Source organism: Notamacropus eugenii, chromosome 1, assembly GCF_028372415.1.
Source record: "Notamacropus eugenii isolate mMacEug1 chromosome 1, mMacEug1.pri_v2, whole genome shotgun sequence".
In the NCBI taxonomy this organism is placed as follows: Eukaryota; Metazoa; Chordata; class Mammalia; order Diprotodontia; family Macropodidae; genus Notamacropus; species Notamacropus eugenii.
The window spans coordinates 367,533,935-367,559,806 of record NC_092872.1 but is presented as its reverse complement, the minus strand read 5'-3'; the positions used below and the strand labels follow the sequence as shown (position 1 = coordinate 367,559,806).

Below are 25,872 nucleotides of genomic sequence, written 5' to 3'. Positions count from 1 at the left end.
TGATAAAGCTTCTTATTTTCTTTAAAATGTAACTAAAGACAAAAAGGCAAATAGTTCTGTTTAGTTTAGGCCAAGGATAGGCACTTTAGCACAATATGGAGAACCTTCTCAATAATCTAGCCTGGTTCTAACTGTGCCTCCCTCCCAGAGCTCCTTAGCGCTAGGAATAGCTCCTAACCTAAGCCTTCAAACATTACCTCAACTGAGGTGATGCCACTGAGGTCTAAGGCTCCTTTGAAGTGTGGAAGCAAACGATTTCTGTCTAGAAATCAATCAACTCATTTACACCTGCTGTAGGTCGGTGGTTATGTAAAATCTGGGAGCAGGAGACTGGAGAACAGGATTGAGGGGGAGAGTTGGAGCCTGGCCCTTTGCCCTCCATCTTTCTTTCACTCACCTGGAACAAATCCCAACAAGGGCTTCCACCACTAGTACTTTAAAGTCATGTAACTTGACTACAGTCCTGGCAGGCCAGAGGGTTCATTTAATCCAATCACACTAGAGAATTTGAATATCCTGGTTTTCTCTTAAAGAAATGCTTGCCAGTCAGGTGTCTTTTCTGAAGGTCCACATACAAAAAGCAGTGGCACTCCAGAAACTAATGACAACAACCATGTGTTACTGGACAGCTCCCCTCCAGACAGATGAGAGTCTCTGGTAATGAAACAAAACTTCATTATTTTTTATTTGAAGCCTGTGGCTTGCCAAACTTGGTAATTGATCATCTTTCAATCTCTTGTTCCTGAGCAAGGAGGTCAGTTTTAGTTGAAAGAAAAAGTATCAGGATTTACCCAGGGAACCAAGTAATTGTGCTATGCATCTTACTTGAGATAATTCCACGGGGATATTTCCATATAATATAGTCACTGTTATAGTGGGGCAGAAAAATAATTAAAATAACAGCAAAATATTTTCCACGACATGATTCCTGCCAGGAATCTTCAATAACACTCAAGGTTTTCTCAGAACCTGGCTGAAGACTTTTTTTTTTAAAAAAAAGATGAAACTAAATAGAAAAATCTTAAAAACATCAAACTTCACTTCAGAAAAGTGGGGAGGATGAAATGAATTTAAGGTCACTGATACCTTTTCCCCATGTTAATGCACTGGAGAACAACAGTTCTCTTCAAAGAGATAATTTAAGTTTCTCTAAAGTAAACATCTTATCTTCCCCCACCCCCAATCTAAAACTATACTTCAGGAACATGCTTTATAAATTTTTATTAGAAACATCAATGACTGCTGTTCTGCTCAACAGAAAAGTAATTCAGAAAACTTCACTTTAAACATTTCAAAACACCTATTTTCTCTAGTATAGTAAAAATGAAGTAAGTCATCTTTTGTAGCACATGCAGAAAAAAAGCCCAATTTTTAAAAATCCCTAATTTTTAAAAACTTTTTCATGTAAAATCTGATCACAGTCTATGACTAGCCCTTCCTTTACTTAAACATGGCATCTGAGGAATTTTCATTCCTCACTAGGTCATTAAGTCAACCACTCCCAACCATGGGACTTTTAAAACTGATTTTAAAAAGCAGGAGAGGTCTTTGACTTAAAAATCCTTAAAAAAAAATTTTTTTTATCATAAAACGAAACAAAAATACAGCCAGAGCACTTCTTTTCAGTGTGAGACAGTATACTTTTACAGCCCAAAATTATAGGTTACAGTTAACAGGCAAGTACACATGCTATTGGGCTCCTGAAAGAGTATTTCCATTTAGCCTTTAGAGGAAGCAACAGATTAAAGAACAGTTAGCACCCCCTCCCCCCATCCCCAAAATACACTGAAACAAAAGACTGATCTGTTTACATAGTCACATGAAAAATAAACATCTTTATTTTTGCCTACTTTATTTCATTTTTCAAATAAAATTTAAATCTGTACAAAGTATACTGTTACAGTATATATTTTGTAAGAATCAAAATGCCTAAAATAATCACAATACTTCAATAAGCAGTACAGTAGAACCTTGCTAGTTTTCATTTTGATATTCCACAAATTCTCAGAGCCAGTTGACTCGTGAGCTATCTGCTGTATTTCCATATTTTGAGTTCTCAACAATGGGATGGACATGCATGGCAGCAAATTAGGGGTACATTACATTCCAAAACACTGCTTTTTCATTACACAACAATTGCATTTGTTTAATACAGAATCCTTGAATTTGGTTTTAAAATTGCATTTGCTTACTTTTTAATTGGCAAAATTCAAGTACCCTCAAAGGGCTCCCTAATCAGTGCAAATTAATGGTATTCTACTGTATATTGGCACATCTCCAATGAAGACTAACTTGTAAACTCAAATATCAACAACTCTGCTCTAAAGCCTTTAACAAACTTCTGGTCCTTATAACCAAAGTCATTTTGTAAAGACAATAAAGACAACTCGACTTCTGAAAGGATATTGATTTGACTTTTCTTTAGTGGAGAATTTTTAAAATTAAATCATTAAAATTTTCACTATAAAAAGTTTACAAATGTGATTAGAAATGTCAAGGTTCTGATTCACAGCAGACTGATACAAACTTTATATTCCAACAATTCTTATTCTTGAACTTTCAAATAACAGCACAACTATGTTAGCTGTATTAACATTTTGGAATAGTTGTACTAAATTTATAAGTGGTACTGGTCTAGCAAGCATAAGTACACAGTATATTTCAATGAAAAGAATTGTCTTTATAATATTTTATTTCTTTTCCCAAAAGGAAACATTAATGTTTACATTCTTTAATAAAGTTAATCTTACATCAGAATATAACTTAATACTGTCTGCAACAGGAACAACATACAGTAAATATGAAGCACATTTAAAATAAGTCTGAATTCACATAGATTAACATCTGTTGGTTAATAAAATATCGACAGTATTACAATCTTACAATATTTACAATAAGAAAAATCTAGAGTAATATATACTTTTCACAGCAGGATTTTTGTTTCTTCCAGTTTGGGATTGTGCATACACAAAAAGCTCAAAATAAAGCAACTTTTTGACTTTTAAAATAACAACTAGAGGAAAGAACCATTACAACCATTAAAAATAATGGTGTGTTCTCATTGTGTCTGTGGCATCCAAGGATCCAGCCAGTCATGTTCAAACTACCTAAGGATACCACCACAGCCTTAGTTACTCAGATGCTGCTCAACTCAGGACCTCCCTGACAGAGAATTGAACAGGTATTTTTCTCATACACACACCATGAACAAAAAGGAGGAAAAGTAGATTTCAGCTCACACTTTACAGCTGGAATACTCCAGTAGCCACGGATTACAAACTTGGCCTAGAAGAAATTCAATTTAACCACACAGCAATTACAAGAGTCAACTACCCAATGAACTTAGAACATTTTATAAACATTAACTTTTGAGGCCTCACAACATCCCTGTGAGGTAGGTTAAAGGATTAACATCATCAAGTTAGTACATGCAGGCATCTCAGACTTGGGTGGGGAGGGATGGAAAATGGCAGTTCAACCCACACTGTGTTCATCCAGGTTGTCTGGGAAGTGATGAACATTTCCATTGAAAACAATATGGAATACCCATTTGTCTGAGCTGGAATTTGGCTAGGGCACTAGAGTTAACACCTTCCTCTCAAAATGCCACAAGCCTTCAGGATTTGGGCTCCATGCCTCTTCGAGAGAAAGTACCTGCAGCAACATCATGCAGGATATAGGTTCAGTACTAACTCAAGGAAAGCAGGTACAGCTCTTTATAAGACTCTACAGGACCTGAAGTCACCTATCCAAGTAATGACCTGATCCAACCCTGTTTAGTTTGAGATCTAATAATTCCAAGGATAAAGGTTTCAGGCCATTTTGGACTAAAGATCGTACAGGTAAATCAACAGGTATCTGTGGATTAAATTAGTAAATTGTATCATAGCTCCTTAAGTGGACAGTTATGTCAGAAACTATCAAAGTGTGAGTCTTCTTATGTCAGGTAAGATTGTTTCTCAGATCCTTAGGCTAAGATCCAGAATGTTGTTTTTTTTTCTCACGATGCTATCAGTGTATATTCACTTCATTCAAGCTGGATTGGCTGGCAAACCAGTTTGATTTATTTAGTTGGTTTTGCTTGTTTCTTACAAATATGCTAGCCCAGAGCTGCTGTATTTAAGTTAAACACATTTCAAGAGAACATTCTAACAATTTTTCCCCAGTGAATTTCAAGTAATGACTGCATTTTAATGATAATACTATGCAAGTCATTACAAGACCTAAAGTCTCCCTACCTGAAAAAGTCCAAATGTTTAAGTGTTGAATGTTGCTTCTATATTGGCCCTATACAGAATCATTTCTATATAGGTTCCAAATGCTGCTCTACATAGAATCCTTCTAAATATGTAAAAATATATATGTGTCTCATTTGATACATGATTCATCTTCCCATAGTGGAAGCTTTATAGTCATGTGTTGCAAAATAGAAAAACATCTCCTTCCTATGAAAGGAAATTTAGTTTCCTATTGTACACTTTTGAATAAGCCCAAAGGCATGCCCCAAAATTCTGTAATAAAACTAATACACTAGAACGGTGTATAGTTAGACTCAAAGTACTGTTTCTTATAAGCTTCTAAGTTGGGAGGAAACAATTTGTCAGATGCCTGTCCTATTAGATGTGTTTCTATAATTTCTAGGGTTTTTTTTTTAAACTCAGAAAGTATAACTGAAGATACATATAAACATACATATATAGATATATGTATACATCTTTAAACTGTTTGCATTTAACATGGGGGAGAAGAAATATTAGCCAGCCTTATAAATGCGGCACTTGGTCTCAAGTGTAAACCAGTATTTACTGATAAAAGTTGCCAACACAAAGACACCCAAATAAGTGTTACTCATAAATACTGGTTTAGATAGAGAAGAAACAATGCATGTTTTGTTCCACACAAGCTCTCAATAGCAATATGGGTCTCCCTCACTTAACAGAATAACGGTGTTCTAGCAAATCAACTATAAAGCAAATTCTCTTACTACTGACATATACCATAAATTGGCATTTTTATTGGGGAACATATCCTGCAAATTTAATTGAAACTTTTGGTAACAGTGCCAATTTATGAAAGCAACCAGATTCCTAGCATACCAAGCAACACTGCACGTTAGGATTTATACCTGCCCAGAGTATTCATCCAGTTGTTTACTTTTCTAACTGTAGGATTGTCAGTCTACATTATTCACTCCCTCCTCTGCCCTGAAACAAAGGAATTCTTTATATGTCCAGGCAGTTTCCTGATTCCATACTCTCAGCATCCAGAACTTTGTTTCATTCTTTCTTTTGTCTGGCTATTTATCATGTCTAAAAGACCAGGGTTGCAATGTCACTTTTTGCCAGTAGGTGCCACCACCTTTCATCTATAGTCTATTTCAACCTAAAACCTGATTGCAAAGCTTCAGTTTATGAAAAGTGAATTAGTTCCATACTTTATCAAGTGTGTATAGATATAAGTGTACATATACATATTTTTTAAAATTTGCATATGAAATTTGCTTAAAGGGCATCTATAGTTAATTTTATATTAGGAAACTGGGGAAGAATTCTAAAAGTTTTCAAATCCCGTTTCAAATTGCTGGTTTCTTTTAACTCATATTTGCTAAATAAATATTCTGAATCATTAAAGTTAAGCTTGCTAAAGGAAAATTCATGTATTAACTTGTAGATAAACTTAAAACTTTAAAAATAAAAGTACTAATTTTATCCCTTATATGGTGGCATAATCTCCAAAAAAGGTTGGAGATGGAATCTTTTAAAATCTCCTAAAGGAAATAGAGATAATAATGACCACCATCCCAATAGCCCTATAGATTTGAGATTTTGTAGTTATTAATGTAAACAATCCTAATTACATGAGTCTTTAACTTACAATATTGCACTGAATCTCTTTTTAAAGACCTTTCTAAGACAAATAAATGCATATCTGTTAACTTAATTACTCCATATTAGCCCATATTTAGATGAACTAACAGGTACAATTGCACAAAACAAATGGAAAATCTTAACAATGAAAGTTTAACTTTTCTGACAAAAATTAAACAGAAAGATAATAAAGTTCCAATATACAGGCAAACCTCAAAACACACTCATCACACAGAAAACTACTTCTTAAGAACACATTTTACCTTCAACAGCATTTGCAAACATAAAGTCAAGAATGACTAGAAAAATCATGCAGTGGAAGAGCATGTCGAGAATAAAACCCCTTCCTCCTCACTGAAAACACACACTCAGGCATTCCAAAAATAAACCAGGCCCAAAGACAGGCCTCTCACTTGTTGAGTTTTAAGTATGACATCCCTAAAAAGCTATAGGAAAGGGAACACAGATCAATTACTAAATAATTTTATCCTAAAAGAAAACCTCATGTATTATTTTGTTTTATTGACAACAGCCATTGATTACCTTTATGAATACCAACTATTACGCACAATCTAACTGCCAACAGGAGAAAAAATCTGTTGTGTTAACTTCTCCATCTTTAAAGTTATAAGAATATTTCTGGTTAAAATAAAGCCTCTTCATGTATCATACCCATCCTACTCCCCAAAAAGCCACCACAGAATCCCTTAAGGGAATTCACATAATAAGATGGTTACCATTCTAATCATATCAAATAGGCTATAAGAAAACCAATTGACAATTTAAAAAACAAAACTTATTGACAACTCACCAAACCTCTTCCCTTTGAACAGGTTTACGGTCAAAAATTATGCAGAAAGAACCCAAACAGAGCTCCTTGTGCTGAAATCTGGATTTTAAAGACAGCATTATATACTTTCCAAGGTTTTCATTTTGTATATTTATATAGAGGTCACATAAAGTACACATTTTCAAAGGGTTTTGTTGGCAAATGTCATATTTTAAAGTGGAATCTAAATGAGAACTGGTTTTACACTGCTATAAAATATTTTTTTGACTTTTGTTAAGCATGCTTAATTGTAATTAAGTTTTTCATTTCGGTGGGATATTGAAAACAATGCAAGATTCTGCTGATGACCAGGAAAATGGAAACACCTAAAAAACAAAAGTGAAAACAACTACTCTATTTTCATTTTCAAAGAGAAATGAAATACAAAGTAGTGGAAAATGACGAAAACAAATTGAGAACCTTTTAAGCAACTTTACAGACTTTGCCCTGAGACTGACAGTTTTTACACTGGCAATATTATGCATAACCACAACTGTGCCTGCAGAAAGCCGCCTTCCATTCATTGCTTTGCACAAAAAAAAGTCTTGGAAAGACTTTGGCCTAGTCACTTAAATCAATAAGAAACATCAGCTCAGAAATACATTTATTTTTAAATATATAATTGTTAAACTGAGGAGCCATTTAAGAAGATCACATACTGACTAAAACAAATTAAAGGTTCAAACTATAGCATAATTTTAAATGACTCACTATAAAATTTGGATATTACATTATATTTCAGTGCCAACTCTATCAATAAGTTATAATAAAAGAAATACAATTGTTAATATAATTTGAAAAAATTTTGTCTTCCAGGTAGAAATTATGAATTCCCTTCACTCAGACATTATGGCAATAATGTAAGATATTTGTCTAAAATTAAATAGATTCGAAAGAGGTCTATCAAAATGTATATGTTTGGCTAGAACCAAAATAATACTGTATAAGTTTTATGATAAATGTTTATTATACTAATTCAAAATAAGGAAATTATTCCTAAAAGTTAACTAAAATATAAAGCATCATTGGCTTAGGTGAAACAGAAAGCCACATACCATCAACTGATCCTGCAAAAGGGTAGAAAATCTTTTAGAAAATATATTAAGTGTTAATGTACTCCTCCACCACAGAAACGATTAGGAATTTTGTACTTTTAAAGCATTACAATAAATAACTGAAGAAAAAAAAAAAGCTGACAAAGATATGTGAGCTGAGTCTGCTAAGTCATACTTCAAATATGTTATCAAGAGCCTAATATGAATAAAGTTAATTTGTTGCTATGCTTACGGCTGTCAGAAAAAAATATAGAAAGATACCTTAGTGATAGCCATTTCACTTGGATTTAGAATTTTATTTGCTCTTTAAACAAGGTAAGGTGAAAGAAGTGAAATGGGGAATAACTAATTAAGAAAGAAAGAACTGGCTTCAAGAACTAAAAACATCTAAAAACTTATTTGAAAACTACCAGGTTATAATATTGTCCTAATACAGTAGACTTTATACGGCACAATCTGCTTGCAAGAACTATTTTAAAATAGTTAGAAATTTGGGAATACTTTTATTTTCCCTCAGAATAATGAAGCCCATTCATTAGCTTTGGTTCACTTTGAATGAGCCCAAAAATGGCCAATTCCATGATCCTTGGGTTTTAATTGTTCCATAGCATGCCATCTATACATAAGTAAATCAATGAACTTAATGCATCACCATTAAGACTCAGAAAGATGGAAGACCATCACTTCCCACAGAACAAATGAAATAATTCTTTGACTTTCCAGAAATATCCCTAGTGCTATTTCATTCATCAGCCTTAGTAAATAGTTCAATTCAAGCACCCATCTTAGCACCTTACTGCATCCAATCCTCCCTACTTTTAATCCATTTTTCCTTATATCATTCACATCCCCTTTCACAAATTCCTTGAACAGCGTTCCAATTTCCAAACCATTAACAACAGCTTCAATGATCTTTCTTACGTATACATACATTTAGCTATCTTTTAATTCACAAATTTCTCAGCATAAGACTTCAATATCTTTTTTACTAAAATACAAAATTCCAGGGGAAAAAAGGTCAGGTAAGAATGCTGAGCTCAAACTGCATAGCACATGGCTTCTTCTTGACTGGCTATGCTGTGGGAACAATAGGGTCAACAATCTCTTTAATCAAGTTTCTCTTATGGTGGCAAGTATGGATGTCACTAAGAGGTTGAAGGCCTAAAAAGGGGAAAAGAATGTGAAGTACCAAGTGACAGAATAGAATATAAAGGAGGGAAAGTAAAAGAGAAAAAAATGTCAGAGATGAATATTGGCTTAAAGTAGCAGAGTTCCATAGGAATCAATGGTTGCTAACTTCTACTCTAGGGCGTTCTGGTGCCAACCACCAGATCATTTAGTTATGATCATTGCTTGAAATAGTCAGGATAGATGACAATCAAACTATCCCCTACTAAAGAAGGGAAGAAAGATATAAGGATATATTTGCTCCATCTTCTTTCTGACTCATCATGTTGCATCCTGAATATAATTGATGTTCTACAGTAAGAAATCAACAAGCATTTAAGTGCCTACTATGCACAAAACACTCTGGCTATGTTCAAGTGTATTTCTACATATTCCTGTGGAGATTACATAATTGCCCGATAATATCCTTAATGGCAGAACTTTATGGCCTCCTGAAACATCAAAGCAAGACAAGAGTGTAATAATGGACTTACTACTGCTTTTTATTTTTTTTAACTGAGCTAAATTCTAGCACACGAAATGCTGGTAAAATTTACATTACTATATAGGTGGTTACTAATGTATATCAAAACAAGGAGTATATGGTCACGAAAATCATTTTGAACGTCTAAATTTCAAATGGCACGACACTCCAAAGGAAAAAAAAGTACACACTAAATAATATGGATACCATCAAGAACCTGTATTTCCACATATTGAGGAAGAACTCTTTGACACAGTACCTGCCCTGGACTCAACATTCCCACAGAGACATAGTCACTTAGGTCACCATCTATTCAATACCAAAACTTGCTAATTTGTCTCAAACTGTTGGCTTGGTAATCAACTGGTGTCTCCACTTTTCAACTGAGTTCTTTTGGTATTATGTAAGCATTGCTTCATTCATACTAATATTATGGGAAGGTCTGACATTCTTCATACTTATTCTTTATAGTTAGGACAACATCCTCTAAAGTGACAATGTAGAAGTTATAAATTAAACTTAGGGATGTTTTAGGACCTAACACAGATTCTCAAACAGTAAAATCAAATTTTTTACACACACACACACACACACACACACACACACACACACACCTTTATGGCTTGCAACGAAAATGACGGTGATATAATGAATGAAAAACAAGAATAAGGGTAACAATTACTGCTGTTTACTGGTACATGCTGAATGAACTATCAAAATTCAAATAACAGAAAATTAAAGTATCAAAAAAATTTCTCTTTAAGTTTTCATTTTCAATCTAACAACATTCTGTCAACAAAAAACTTCAAAAACCCACCTTGATGTATTCTTTATTTTAAAAACTGCTTAACCAGATATCTTTAGTTCCTACTTGCTCTCCAAAGTGATCACATCTCAACTATAAATATTATATTTAGAGTTGCCATCAAGTGTCCAAAATATTAGTAACTGAAAATATGACCTTGTTTTAGCATTCTTGTACATCAATGTCAGGATTTTATACCCATTACAAAAATTTAGGGAAAGGAGGAGAATAAGTCATCAGATTTGGTATATTATTTCTAACTTAGAAAAGACAAGCTTACATTTGTTTACATGTAAAAAAAGAATATTAATGGCATGAATGCAATGCTATCAGGCCTATAGTTATACAGGCCTTTTTATAAAATCATTCACAGTATGAAAGATATATGTACATATATGTATATAAGCATACATACACACATATATGGACCATGAAAAAGAAAAGACGGAATGTTTCCAAAAAGAGAGAAATGCATAGAATGTAAAAATAATCATGGCCATAGTGGGGTTGACCTGGCTGGTCAAAAATAAAAAAGTCCGTATCTTAAAAGGAAAGTCTCTAAGTTTGACGGTATAACAGTAATAATATGCAAAAATGTATGAAAACAAAAAGCAAAAAACCCATAAACATCAAATTTGGTGGGAAAACATAAAGCAAAAATTAAGGATATTAATAAAAATGCATTATGATCAACCAAATCTTCACTGACTTAATGATATAAGGTGCGTGGTCATGAAAATCACCCAGATTTTTAATATTCATATTAAATCAGCTGTCTCCCTCCCATCCACCCAGATTCAGTTCATGTTTCCTGCAGAAGTATAATACCACTGCATTAGAAAGTACAAGAAATGAAAACAGTGAGTACAACTGATATCCATCCATTGACTTTTATTACAAATGTACTTGATCACTTGGCTTCAAAAAGTTTAAATCAATACCCTATTTTCTGTATGCCAGTACAAAGCAGACTGTTTTACAAATTAAATACCTAAAAATTTGACAAAAATATTAAAATTTGATGAAAAACAATTATAAAAATCCTTAATCTCTCTTTTTAAGAAAGGAGGCAATCTTCTCCAAACCTGTTACACAATATTAATGTTGACAATTTTTAGATTAGGTAGCTAAGTTTATTTTGCTGTTAGCATACATAGTTCTTAGACTAATAGTTTTTATTGGTATATAATTCAGTTAGTTTCCTGAATGCCACCTGATTGAAATGTAATCAACTATCTTTAATTTAATCCTAATTTACACTTATTTTGCATAGTTTGCAAGGGATAAAGATTACACTATAATAGTGTTGTTATAGTGCTATTTTAAAAGGCAACAATGTACTTGTTCCCAAATAAAAATAACTGTCTACTTTGGATAAGGGAAGGGTTAAAATTACTAGCAGCCTTCTGCATACCTGAAAAAACAAATCAAGATAGTAATCCATTTTTACTATAGCAATTCTATTCTTTAAAAGTATTTGTAAAATCTTAAAAAAAAACAAAATAAAAAAACACAACATACTACTAAATTTTATACTTTAGTTAAACTTCAGTCCCTTTCAGGGAAAACTAAAAAGTGACACTGTCAAGGATTTTTGTTGGTATGTTTTGGTTTAGAGACTCCATGGCTTTTGAAAAGCTAGAAAACAATATTCTTTTTCTCTTATTGTTTCTTTCTATTTGGCAAATATTCATCTATCCTCCAATCAGTATTTTATAGAGTAAAAGCCAACATGGCTTTTCTTATGAACTTCCTTTGTTGTGAAAAACCATGTATAATGATTTCTGTACAGTTCTGGTTAGTTAACTTTAGCTCCCTCTGTGGCTGGATGACTGCTGCTTGTAACTTCAGCATGAAAATATGAGGCACAAATCAACAGTGGCTTTTAAAATAAAAGATTAAAGTCCACCACCACCACCATCACCACCACCACCACCACCACCACCACCACCATAACCACCATCATCACCACTATCACCACCATAACCACCACCACAACTGGTATTTAAATCTGGTGGCTATTTTTCTCTGGGTTGAATTACTTGACAGTGTCTCATTTTAAGAATGTCAATATTGCAATGAATTTCAAGTTTTCTTTCATACTCAGGCAAATATAATTTGACCAAGCTATTGGACCATCATAAGACAAAGCAGATCATTAAGGAAAATAAGGCAATACTTGTCAGAAATTGGTTTTGTTTTCTGGTTTTTTTTTCCCTTTGGCACATTTGATCATACTGTCTTCTTTGAGTAACACATATGGTCAAATATACCAATACTTTTATTGTTCTAGCATAAACAGGCTTACCATTATAAGAAAAACAAAAGAAACAACTTTCAGATGCAAAACACTGAGATACTGAACCCTAGTAAGGTACCGAGCACCTGGGGTGGGGGGGGAAGGGAAGGAACAAGGATAAACCGATGCAACAATAGCATCTTTACAGTCATTTATCTTTTCCATGGTCACCATGCAAATCTTAACATATCTGTATATGGATTAAAAAAAAAATCCACTGACTGCAAATCAGGAACTGTGCACAAAAACTTGCTAAGATTGTGTTCAATCAACTCTTATAGTATAACTAGAATTGCACAACCCATATGCTTCTATCTGGTCCAATTCCAAAGCAGAATCTGAAATCTACAGTCAAGGTTTCCCTTTAGGTAACTCTGAGCCTAAAGAAAATCTTGTGAAAGAACTCTCTTCTCTATAGTAAGAAAGGTTACTTTGCCTAAATTTGAGTTGGTTTTGTTGACTTGCACTACTGACTGCTGGCAATTATAAAACACTGATCTAGAAGTATTTCAACCACCTGTGATACAATGCTTAACTTTTCAGACTTATAGTAAACCAGAAACAAAAATCAAAGCAAATCACTTTTCTACCTAGAAACAGCACAGATAATGCAATCTTTTCCATATCACAGTTAAAGTACAGTGAACAAAACTGCTCAACAAACTTTAAAACGACAACAAAAAATCCCAGGTCATTAATCAATGTTTACATGCAGGTGAAAAGCATTCTAAATGACTCACATTATGTACTGTCAAAGCTTAATTCTACTATTTGGAAATAAGAAAAATGCATCTTGGGGAGAAAAAAAGCAATTTAATAATTTCCAGTGATTTTTAAGTAAAAGAACTCCTAACTACTGTAAGGTCATATCATATTTAACATTGCATGAATACTAAAAGCAAATTATTTAAAAGAGAAATGCACAGTACAATGGAAATAGCTTGTTTATCCAACAAATACAGTAGATCTCAAAAACAAAGAAACAACACAACCGGGGAACTTTGAAAATATAAAAATAAAACCAAATGAACCAGCAGAAAAGTTACTTTAGACAACTTTTTCACCTTCCTAGGCCAATGCTTTACAATCATTGAGAAGCATAGATACCTTCCTGTTCCTACAGGTGGTGTCTTCTATATACAGCAGTTAGATCTACATGGTTAGGTTTGCCAAGAAACAAATTATTTCATCCCCAGAACTTTGAGTCAGACAAGATTCTCCATTTACTTAAATGCTTTCTACAGAATTCTGAACAAAAATGTACTGTTTAAGGCATCTTTTTTATAACATTTTCTCTTCACTCAATGATGATAGTCATGCAGCAGTTTAATGATAAAAATATATTAATATTTTACTATACAGCAGCAAGAAGTTAGTTGTCAATTAAAAGCACACAAACATCTTTAAAGGAAAACCTGTAAAAGTCTATAGTTACAAATAACTTCAGTTTGGAGGACAACAGCTGACAAATCAGTGCTCTCCTAAGTTCTGCATTTTCATACCCTACACCTTGAATATAAGAGTTACAAGAACAAACTTGATAGGAGGCTTGTACACTTGGGGTCACAAATACACTTAGAATATAATGTAGCCAGTAATAACTAGCACCACAGCTACATGGAAATCCTTTACATACACCAACTTGGCTTTCACTTTTATATGAAACTCAAAATCCATGGCTCAGTAGGATAACTCTATAATCGTGTTGCACTGGTTTCTAACAGGCCTACATAAATTAATAGCACTGGCATAAATCAAAGGATAGCTTCAGACCTCTTTCAAGTTTAGGAAACAGTGCTAGTGTCAGTGACCACACAAAGACTCACTACCTGTTGTCCAAATACAGGTTCACTGGAAATTGCTGCACATAAGGTAAGTACTTTAAGTCTTTCTACACATAATAAAAAAAATATATTATGAACAATACAAGTACATCTCATATACACAATAATGACAATACGCCTACTTAGTTGTAAACCAAACAGGAGCAGAAAAATATTATGGGAGGAGATATTCTTTTTTTCTTTTTTCTTTTTTTTACTATTTGAATAACTTTGGTTCAAACCGTAAAAATCACAACTTAGCAAATTTCATTTAAATGCCTTTTTTAATAATTTTCTTCATGTTCACAGAAGTTTCACTGACCATTTTATATGTTTAAGGTCCAGATGCAATGCATATTGTATAAAAGAGAGCACTTATTGTTTACCTTGCATGAATTAAACCTACGTACCTTTAACTCTACAAACTTCTGCATAACATTTAGACAAAGCTCAGACACAAAGCATGCCTAGCCCTCATATATATACACATCTCTAATCACAGGTATATAGGGTGTCAAATATACTATAATAACCTCCATGTAAGGTTTGAAATTTGGTAACAAAATGAGAAGAAAAAACTAAAAATATTATTTTACGTGTTCTAAAATATCTCTTTTTTTTGTGCTAAAGTCAAATGTTAGCTCAACATGAAAAGGACTTTTTTTAATATAATTCAGCAATATTATAATCTTGACCATTTTGCAAACACTTTTAATAATAATAGCTTAAACGTGTACAAAAGTTCTTGGTTAATTAGGGAAATAAACACTCAGTTCTTTATATTTTTTAATCAAGTAGGAAACACAGTTCATATATAATGTTATTACTTTTTTGTTTTTTTTTTGTTTTGTTTTAGCAGCTGCTTACTGTTTTATATGGTGGATAAAGTGGACAACATCCAGCGATGGGTGGCAAGTCAAGAAGAGAAACTGTCAGTTGGTGGAGGTTCGGTGGGTGGTGGGTGCTCCCTTGGAGTTAACAGTTACATTTTTTTTTAACATTTTTTTAAATTTTATTTTCTCTCTTTCTTTATAGTATAGTTTTTTTCCTCTCTGTTTGTGTGTGTATGTGTGTTTATGTTTTTTACAGTTTGATCAATCTTCCTCCCCCTCCTCCTCCCCCTGCAGCAGCAGGGTTGCTGCTGCTGTATCCTCCTGCTGCTGCTGCTGCTGCTGGTGGAGCTGCTCGCAGGCAGCCCGCTTCTCCCTCTGCTTCTCCTGGATCTTCTTCATCTCCTCGGAGTACTTGCAGAAGGTATGGCCGAACTTGGCCCACACTTTATAGGGGACAGTGATGGAGTTGCGGTAGGTGGGCTTCACCTCGCTCACCCGCATGAACACCCCGTACTTGTTGGAGCCCACGTCGAAGAAGAAACGCTTGTTGTCCACAGTCAAGGAGGTGCCCTCGGGCAGCTCGGCCGGCTCCTCCTCCACGCCATAGTCGTCGATGAGCTTGGCCAGGGCGTCACGGAACTCGATGAGCCCCTGGGCCGGCAGGGCGATGGTCTGGCCCTGCGTGGAGCCCAGGCCGGGCCCCCGGTTGACCGTCTGGCGGATGCGGAGGAAGCGGCCCCGCTGGTTCTCCTTGAGATCCATGTAGTACTTGCGGTTCTCCCGCACCAGGAACTCGCTCTTGAGCGCCCGGCGCGGCTCATCCTGCGCCTGGGCCAGGTCCGGGGGCTGGCTGGGGCCCAGCTGCGCGTAGTGCTCGATGAAGTCGCCCAGGTAGTCACGGAACTCCACGGCCACCGACATTGAGAGCGTGAGGCGACTCTTGTTGCCCCCAGCGCCCACCTCGGCGATCTTCAGGAAGCGGCCCTTGGCATTCTGCTTCACGTCCAGGTAGAAGCGCTTGTTCTGGATGTCCACCCGCTTGGAGGCCAGCTCCTGGGTCTCATGCTGCAGCCCCCCCGGGGCCCCGCCGCCGCCCCCGCCGCCGCCGCCCCCGCCGCCGCCCGAGCCAGAGCCCGGGTGCCCCAGGGAGCCGCCAGAGCCCAGCGCCGCTCCGCTTTGCTCGCTGCCACTGTCTCGGTCCGCCATGATGCTGCCGCTCAGCCGGCCGCCCGCCGCCGCCGCTCCGCCTGCCGCCGCCGCCGCCGCTGCCTTCCCTTCCCCCGGCTCCGCCTGCCGCCGCCGCTGCTGCTGCAACCCCCACAGCCAGCCAGCCGATCTCGCGAGATCTGAGGGAAAAGAGACGAGACAGACGAGACCCGGTAACAGGGCACTGACTCCCCGAGTACAGTAACAGGGCGCCCTACTGTACGGCGCCCGGCACGTGACCCCCCGCGCGCTCGCTAGCGCTCACTCCCCCCTTGTTATCCCCCCCACCCCGCCCCCAGCCTGTGAGGCAGCGCCCACCCCCCAGCTCCCGGGTCCGGGGGGGGGGGGGGGGGGGGGAGAGAAGAGGAGGGAGAGGGAGAGGAGGAGGGAGCTGGGACGCGTCGTCGCCGCCGCCGGGCTGGACCCCTCCGCCGCCACAGCCCGCAGGGGAAGGGGGGGAAGGGGGTGCTGCCACCATCCGCAGAGGGGGGGGGGCAAGGCTTCAAATAGGTCAGCGCCGGTTCCGACATCCGTCGGGGCCCAGGAGACCCGGGAGCGGCCTCCCCGGGGCCTGCGCAGCCACCTGGGGGGAGTGGGAGAGAGCCCGAGGCAAGGCCATTCCCCTGATTTCCCCATCCACCCAATCTAAAGTGGGGTGAGGGGACAGGCCCCGCTTCGGGTTCTCCTACCGCAGAGCCCTGGCCCCAGAGGCGGGAGACCCGCAGGAGGATGAGGAGCCGCCCGGCCTCCCGGAGATAGAGCAGAGGCCGCCAGCGGAGCAGCAGACACCTTGCCTGTCCCTCCCTCTGTCTCTCCCCCTCCCTCTCTCTCTCTCTCTCTCTCTCTCTCTCTCTCTCTCTCTTTCTCTCTCTCCCTCTCTCCCTCCCTCCTCCCCCTCCCCGCGCACGGCAGCGGCTCTGGCCTCAGATGATCCCGCTCCCCCTCCCCCCAACCGCAGCCCCGCACCGCCCAGTGCACCCGGGTGGGGGCACTAAGGGAAGAGAAGGAGAGGCCGAAGTCGAACTGCTGAGGGCGCTTACAGGTCCTCATCCCATCTCCTTTGCCCCCCCCCCCCCAAGTCCCACCGAACCATAGTAAGTTGTAACCAGCCCCTTATAGAACAGCATTGCACATCCATCCCCCCCCCATCAGCTCGGAGAAGGGGGGCACCAGGCTCAGGGTTGGCTCAGCTTAGGTTGCAGACCAGCTATGCAGCAAAACCAGGGTACCCAGCCATCAGACCCAGGAAAAGAATGGGTTTCCAGAATAAAGGAAGAATCAGAATAAAGGAGAAAAACCAAACCAGCTTTAGGAAATCCACTCTAAAATGCCATCATTTGAGGCGGAAGGGAAAATTACATCTCTTTCCCAAAATTCATTAGGGCAGGTCTGAGTCCTTTCCTGTCCTAAGATCAGGACTCTCCAGATGTGGCAGGCATGGACTATCCTTCTCTCCTCTCTAAAACAAACAAAAAGATCCCTAAGTTGTCTTAAGTGAGGGGACATGACAGACACGTCAATGCCTGTGTAACACTGGGTCCTCAGATGATGATGGAAAAGGAAGATGTCCTAGGAGGGTAGTAGGAAAGAGAGGAGGACCCAAAAGTCCTTGGTTCACCCTCTGAGTCAACAACCAAGGACCCATTCCCTTTCTCTCCCGCAGAAGACATTTCCCCCAGTCATTTAGGAGGTTCTGAGAAAACTGGAACTCTCTATCCACACTCTTCACGTCCTGAGGGGCCTAATGAAAGGAACCCACAAGCCAATCCTTTTCTTACAGTGCTGAGCCCAGGAGGAGGCTGTTACTATTCCTTTCCCCAGTAGAAAGAACAGACTAAAACCCGAACAGGTTTCTCAGAGACCTGAAGGTTCCAGTACCCAGTCCAGGACTGCCTTCTCACCTAAGCCTAGCCCTGGCAAGATTCCTCACTGAAGCTCAGTTCTATTGTAAGAAGGGGCAATAGAAAACCTCTACTAAGAGTGCGAAGGATCTACAATCAAAGGGGGCAAGAATATCAATGAGATCATTTTGGGGTCCAAAACCATCTAATAGTCCCTTCTCTCTAAAGTAGGCCTCTTGTACCTTATTAATCAAGGGCCTTTGTACCTAAATAATCAAGAGTCCAGCTCTCTTCCCTTGATTGAAGGTAGACTACTTAAACCCAGGCACTTATTCCACTGATATAGGCTCTCTATCACCGTAGTTAAGGTTCAGAGCATTCCTGATATCAAGAACCAAGTCCAAAATCTACAACTGTGTGTGCCACCAGCCCAGGGCCAATCCAATGCAATAAACACTTATTATGTACCTACTATATACAAAGCACTGAGCAACAGCTTCTGGGGGATGTCCTCATAGAAGGGAGAAAATTCCCAGCTCTATATCAAACACAAATTGTTTTCTTCAGATGAGAATTTTTCAGGCATTCCAGTAGAGATACAACACAGAGTCCCTCCTCTCCATTCTCTTGTGTCCTTTCCCATCCTTCCCTGAAGCCCAGGGGAAGGAGAAACTAGGCTCTGCCTCCTGTGCTACCTTTTATACGGAAAATCCATTTGCTTGCTCCGTTGGAGGGGTCCGGTCTCTGTTATATCAGCAATGACAAGGAAAGCGACTAAAATGCTCCCTCAGCAATGATCAGGACCCTGGATAGACCCCCGATCCCTTCCCTCTAGAACGGGATTTGCCTCCTGTTCAGTATCCCAGACGTTTGGGATAGTGCTCCCAGGTTCACATCTTTGGTAGCTAGAGAAAGGAGTTTTGAGCAGTCAGGGAATTGGTGCCTTCGTTTGGGTTCCTCCGCTTATTTGGGTTTTCCTCACGCTTGCGGAGAAACCGTTTCCCTAGCAGTCTAGGACAGGGGAACTGGAACACTAAGGAACCAGTGCCCCAATGTACAATCTTCTCTAGGGAGGCCACCGGAAAAAGGAGTCGGAATCACGAATCCTTTTCCCATAGTACCTTACCGCCATAGGTTTTGCTTTGAGAAATAGAAGATTGTGTTTGGGATCCTCAGATTTCCCCAAAAAGCAACTGTAGTCCCTAGACGCTCAAAAAGATCTTGGGTCCTCTAGCGGGACGGAAAATGCATAGTTCCCGTCAAAGCAGTTTTCAAAGTGAGGACAAGCTGAAGCCCATTTCCTCCGATCCCATCCGTGCAGATTTCAGAGGAGCCCCAGGGAAGAGGCTGGGGAGACCAAGACAAGGAGCAGACAATCCACCCGATACAAGCATCACCACATTAATAACAAAAACAACAACACAACAAAAACTAGAGGCATTTTATACCAGTTTTCCTTTCCAATACTCCTACTTTACACTACAGCCAAAAGAGAGAAAAGAATAATATGTCACCATAAAACAGTTCAATTATAAATCAAATAAAGCAAATTTTAACTGTTGGAGTAGAAAAAAGAGAACTTCATGCAAATTCCCTAAGGGAAAATAGTTCTAAAGTTAAGGGGAGAAAACGAGGTTCTCTCAACTCTAGAGAAGCCTACAAAGGCGCTCAGAAAAGCATGAATGTGATTGCAACTGGGTATGATATTTGCAACGAAAAATTGTTCAAATTTGATGATGATTTTGGACACTGGCTTACATTTGTCATTTAAATTCCAAATAAAAAGCTTATCCACTTAAATAAGAGAAAGCTACTCCTTTGTTAATCATCTGAGCTCTATTCATCATCAGGGTGCCGGAAAGATGCCTCATCCAATTATTTATATTTATTATTTTAAACCAAATGTCAGGTATAAAATATGTAAAGTTGAAATAAAATCGAAAATAAAACAATAAAGAAAACGATATTTAAAACTAAAAGGCCTAAGAGACTCAATGTTAAAGAAGAAAAGGATTTTATCAGTCTATCCAAGCCTCTGATTTGATAATGAAATACAAGTTATCCTCCCAAATTGTTTAAGTGTTTAATTTTTCTTTAAGAGTTGCTCATATTATTGGAGGCGGGAAGCAAAAGCAAAAACCTGCTCAGCACACAGTATTAAGTTTACTGAGACTATTTTATTGTGCAATTTTGACTGATTCTAGCTTTTAAAACACCTTTACAAAAAATTGTTAGGCACAATTGCTCAGATAAGAAAAGCAAGCTCTGAATGCATAAAAACCAGAAGAAACCAACTCAAAAAAAAAAGGAGAAGAAAAGGAAGATCATTTGATTTCCTGGGATCACAGACTTCAGGGAATTTCAAAATTAACTAGTTCTCCATGGAATTTTAAAAATTAAAGTCAACATATACAGTAAAAACTACAAAACACTAATAAAAAACCCACATACCTACCTTCCTCCTACCTCTTGCTTGTGAAGTTCCTTAACCAAAACAAGTTATCTTGATTTGGATATCAATATTTTATAAAGTGCATAAACAGAAGCAAAACAAGAACTACCGATTTTCATGAGCTATTTTAAAAACAAAAGAAATAAAATCTCTGACTTAAACCAAACAGTTATCTGAAAACCTAAAATCACAACTGAGATACGATATTAATGATGCTCAACATGGAGGATGTGGCCATTTCTTTTAATGACCAGGAAATATGGGGAAATTTTCGATACATCTTAATATTTCAAAAACTCAGAAACACAGTAGTTTAATTCCTTATGAAACCATTATCAAAATGTTTGTCTTATTGCTCCAACCAATTCTTCAAAGCTCTACCTCTTCAAGCCTTACTCATTTCAAAGGTTCATGGTTAAATTTTTGATGTATTAAAATTTGAAAAGAATTCATTTATGTAATACTACCCCAAGTTACAAAATGCCATTAGAATCGTTTGAAGAAAAGTGAGCAATAAATACAATATTAACACAAAGAAAATTTTAGTAACCAATTCATCAGAGCAGAAGAGTACAGGATACAAATTTTTAAAATATTCCGATTCCCGCAACCCATCCTTTGTTATTTTATGTTTCCGTATTTAAACTGTTTTCAAGATACCCAAAGGAATCAAAATAAAAGTTCTAATAACAATGAATACTTCAATTCCCGAAATCTCTCGATATTTATAAAAAAAACCAAGCATGGAAGATAGCAATGAGGGACCTGAAGGAAAAGATTCTTTTAACCTCAACAAACCATGGCAAATCAAATTCTGCTTTCCCTAAATTTCTGAAACCTTCCCCCCGAGGCAACGAGTTGTCTCCGGCAGGCTACCAGAAAAAGGGGGTCTCCTTTTCAGAGAGCCTTTCGTTGTGGTCAAAGGCCCGGGATTACCGAAGGAAAATAGGAACCGATCCACAAATCCAAAGATAGTGGAGTGACTTCCTCCAAAGGGGCAGACACGATGGCTTTTAAACACCTGAGCTCGGTCGAGTTTTGAAGATTTAGCATTATCACAAAAAGTTCCCCTGGAGCCGTTCCGTAAGCCCTCCGCCCTCCGCCAGGCATCAGGACCTAAACCCAAGCAGTCTCTGACCTCTGAGTCGAAAGCTGTCACCACCAAACTACGAGGATACCAAGACTGTCCGAAATCCCCATAAGCCTTTCTCTTTCAGAGATCTGGATCTCTATGGGGCGCACAAGGGGCAACCCGGCACCTGAGAGGAAGGCAATCCAAACATCCTACCCTACCCAACGCTGACGAAGGCCAGAAGTGGAGAGAGGTAACGGGGGAGCGGTAGGGGCTCCAAGCCCCAGGTGCTGAACCCCCAAAGTAGAGTAGTTTGGCGGCCCTATCTACCGTCTGGTCTGGCTTGACGCAAGCTGTCAAAACCAATATTTTAAAAAACGTTTCAAGGAAGTGTGTGCTGAGGTAGGGTGAAAAAGGAGCGAAAGAAACGACAGCATCTCACTCCTATCCGATATTTACCGCCGGCCCGCACCCCCCCCCCCCCCATCTCCTTTAACCTCCTCAGTTTAGAGGCGGAGGGAAAAAGGGATCTTCAGACTGGAGGGAAGGCGGACAGAAGCATCACAACCAATGGATAATTGGGAAGAAATTAGGGATAACACTGAGAATTCAGTATAAATCAGCACCGCGGGGGGTTTTGAGGGTCTGGGGGAGTTTGGGGAGATGAAGTACGTCGGTGCGTGCGTAAAGGGAAGTAGTGGTAGTAATGAGGGGTGTTGCACAGCCTCTCTCCCCGAGAGGGCGGGTGCAGAGATGTCTGCAGTGATTAAATAATAATCATGGAGAGAAGGAGGAGCAGGGGTGGGCGGTACCCGCTCCGGCGGGTGCACACGCACCGAGCGGCGGGGCTTGGGGTGCAGCTGGGCTGCTGCAGCAGCGGCGGCGGCGGCAGCGGCGGCGGGAGGGGCTCGAGGCCGGGGGGGGAGGGGAAAGACTGCGCGCGAGGGGGAGGCAGAACAGAGAGGGGAAAGGGGGCGCGCGGCGCGCGGCGGGCTTACCCGGGCGCTGTCCTGCAGCAGGTGAGGGGAGGGCGAGAGAGGGCGAGCGCGCGCACACACCTGTCCCGGGCGGTGCGAGCTGCGGCTCAGGCTGAGGCTGACGGGCTGGCGGGCGCCCGCTCTAGCAGCCGAGCTGAGGAGGAAGAGAAGGGGGGGAGGGGAGAGAGGAGATCAGCAGGAGGAAGGGGAGGGGAAAGGGAGGGGAAAAGGATGACTCGGCTCCGGCGCGGGGCAGGCCCCCGCTCAGACCCTGCCGCTCACTCGCGGCCCTCGCAGCCCCCCGGCTTCCCTCCTCCTTTCCCTCCGGGCTCCGCTCGCCGCCGCCGCAGACGGCAAGTCGTGGCAGCCAGACGTCGGCGCGTAACCCGGCGCTCTGTGCGTGACACCGGGAGACGTCAGCGCGCGCTCCCACCTTCCACGGCTCGCGCCCTCCTCCCTTCCCTTTCTGCTGCCTTCCCTTCCTCACCCTTGCCCTCCCTCCTGTCTCCCAGCCTGGCAGCGCGCGCCCCCACCCCAATTACCGAGCCAACCGCCGGGAGGAGCCGGAGCGGGCGGGGACTCCGAGGGGGTGCGGGGTGGGAGGCAGCGGGTGGGCAGGGAGCGCAGCGCAGGGCCCGGGGCGAGGGGGCCAGGCGCGCCGCCGCCGCCGCCGCTAGGGGCTGGGAGCAGGATCTGACAAGTCCAGGAGCGGCCTCAGCATCCCACGGTCCATCTCAGGGATGAGGACCTGCCCTGTCGGGTGGGAGAGGGAGGGGCGGCCTGGGACCGCGACCGGCCCAAATCCTCGGTCTCCCCCCGCTCGGAGAGCCCTCGGGCCTCGGCGGCGCAGGGCCCTGAGCAGCCCGGCGGGGGGAGAGGGGGGGATGCAGCATTTCACCCGGATGCGGTCCGAGGCTCAGCCTCCCCGCGCCCCAGGAGTTTAACCTCACCTTTGGTGGGCTGCGGAGGAGGAGGAATCAGCATGAAAAAGAGACTGAAACTTAGGCAGATTTAAGCACCTGCCCGAAGGGTCTTTAACTGGGAAGGAGAGCACTGCCTCCTCTTCCCCTCCCCCTCCTGCAGTCCAGGTAAAGCTGCAGCAATTAGAGGGGCTAGCTGGAGAGAGAATTTACCTGTTAGAAGAGGGATACGAAAAGGATGAGAAAGTATGAATTAATAATGTTCATTAAGCGGCTGTGCAGGGATCATGAGCAACTTTTAAAATGGCTATTGAAACCTTATCGAGTTAGATCTTTACCAGTTTTCTCCCGTAGGTAGTTCCACATCTTCCTATGGCATTACATTATGCAAAAATAGAAGTGACAGCCGTTTAAAAGTACCATCGCAAAAGAAATATTAAAGTACTTCTCTCCAACCTGTGGCAGACCTTATTTAAGTAACAGCCTGGTAGCCTGTAAGGACTTTAAAGAAAGTTAACGTATGATCTAGGAAAACATCAACTGGTTACTGTCTCCGTCTAGTTGTATTTATACTGCAATTAAGTGGCAGCATGCTGCAATGCATGATTCACGTTGAGAGAATGTGAACTTTTTAGGGTAATGAAAATCTTCTACCCCCTCACCCCAAGAAGCCCATCTAGTTAAGCCCATGAGGTAAAATGGAGAAGGGGAGATATAATTGGTCTTGTCTTATAAATAAGGAAACCGAACTGCAGACAAACTCGCCCAGTCACAGATTTGCTGGCAGAATTAGGAAGAATCTAGATTAGCTGTTACTCTGTCCATCAAGTCAGAATTTCTTTCCTCAGTTCTTCCTCTCCTTTTCTGCTTTAGATTTAGGAGATGGGAATTCTGGCATATTCCCTACTGCTTCACTAATTGGAGAAATCTCAAGGATGCTGATGTGGATTTAGAAAATTATGCCTAGATTTTTGTTTATCTCCATAATAAATTACCTTGAAAATTATCCAGCTATCCTACTAATAATGCTCAGTTATCAAATATCTGTTTGTCCCTAATTTTGTGATGAGAACTTTTGAAGCCAGCTTAGAGTTCTTTCTTCTTTAAACTCTCTTTAATCAAATTATCCTTAACTAGCAATACAATGTATTTAACATACACCGTTCTGCAGTTTTATAAGTGTTTTGTACTGATGACTCAAAGATTATTCCTGAGATAAAACGTTTAGTTCCATACTTTCCTTAAATAGAGCAGATAAGGTGAATGATAGCTGACATTTATATAGCCCCCCTTTTTCCCCAAAACACGTTAATTATTTTATTTGATCCTCAACTACTTTGTGAAGCAAGTACTAGTATTCATCCCTATTTTACAGATAAGGAAACTGAATGATGCTGCGAAATTCCAAAACTTAACCACAGTCACACAGCCAGCATCTGAGGTGACATTGGAACCAATCTTCCTTTCTTCAAGTCCAGCACTCTGTTCACCAAACCTAGCTGTCATTAAGGAAGAGGAGGGATATTTTTATAATATGGGAAGCCACAGGGTAAAAATGCTGTAAAGTTTCAAATACTATCTCCTATAATTATAAAGAGCAATTTCTCTAAATTTTATTTTAAGTTAGCACAAGCATAACAGTTCAATTTCTCAGAAAACTCTGGGCTTTCACAATACCTCCCTTCAGTTTTTAAAAATTTGAAAACTGTCAGTAATATAGTTACCAACATTTGTTCAACGTGAATTTTGAAAACTGAGGCCTAATTTTACTGCTTATACAGAAATGTCAAAAGTTCTTTTCTTGGATCCCTGGATGTTTTATATGATCCTAAATTGATTAGCAAACCCACTAACCACTACTCCAAACTAATAGAAAAATACAAAGTAAGTAGATGTTCTATGTCTTAGTACTACGGCACTTAAAACGGCTGCAAACTTTTCCAGATAAGTTGTTGCTTGTTTATGTTATATATCAAATGGTATTTGATGTGAACAAACAGTAGCTCACTGCCGCCAAATTGTTTAAATTCAGTTATATGGAGGTTATGGAACAAAGGTGTCCTAAGTTGAATTTAGTAGTCAGGTAAGATTTGAACCAAGTCGAGCTGTTTCCAAGCCCAACAGTCACACGTATATTTTTATGTATTTACAGTTCTTCCCCTCATTCCAAGAAATCCAAATGTCCTTTATTTTCAACATAAGGTATCGAATGCTCACAGGGTACTTGGCACTTTAGCAGGTG

The 25,872-nt window shown here is 40.0% G+C and overlaps 1 protein-coding gene across 2 annotated transcripts; it reads right to left on the bottom strand.

Moving 5' to 3' along the window:
• Nucleotides 1–13,299: 13,299 nt before the first annotated feature.
• On the bottom strand, nucleotides 13,300–22,862 carry PURA (purine rich element binding protein A). 2 transcript variants are annotated; one of them, XM_072630494.1, is made up of 2 exons: nucleotides 17,058–17,201; nucleotides 13,300–16,508 (listed from the first exon to the last, which is right to left on the bottom strand). In XM_072630494.1, the coding sequence occupies exon 2, from the start codon at nucleotides 16,366–16,368 to the stop codon at nucleotides 15,424–15,426; it is 945 nt and encodes a 314-aa protein (XP_072486595.1). In that variant the 5' UTR covers nucleotides 16,369–16,508; nucleotides 17,058–17,201; the 3' UTR covers nucleotides 13,300–15,423. The 2 variants fall into 2 exon arrangements, 1 of the variants encoding a protein (XP_072486595.1); XR_011971911.1 differs by lacking the exon at nucleotides 17,058–17,201 and adding an exon at nucleotides 22,732–22,862 and having other exon boundaries at nucleotides 16,389–16,508.
• Nucleotides 22,863–25,872: the final 3,010 nt, after the last annotated feature.

Coding starts and splice junctions, on each gene's coding strand:
- PURA (XM_072630494.1), bottom strand. CDS start 16,368: ATGGCGGACCGAGACAGTGGCAGCGAGCAAAGCGGAGCGGCGCTGGGC.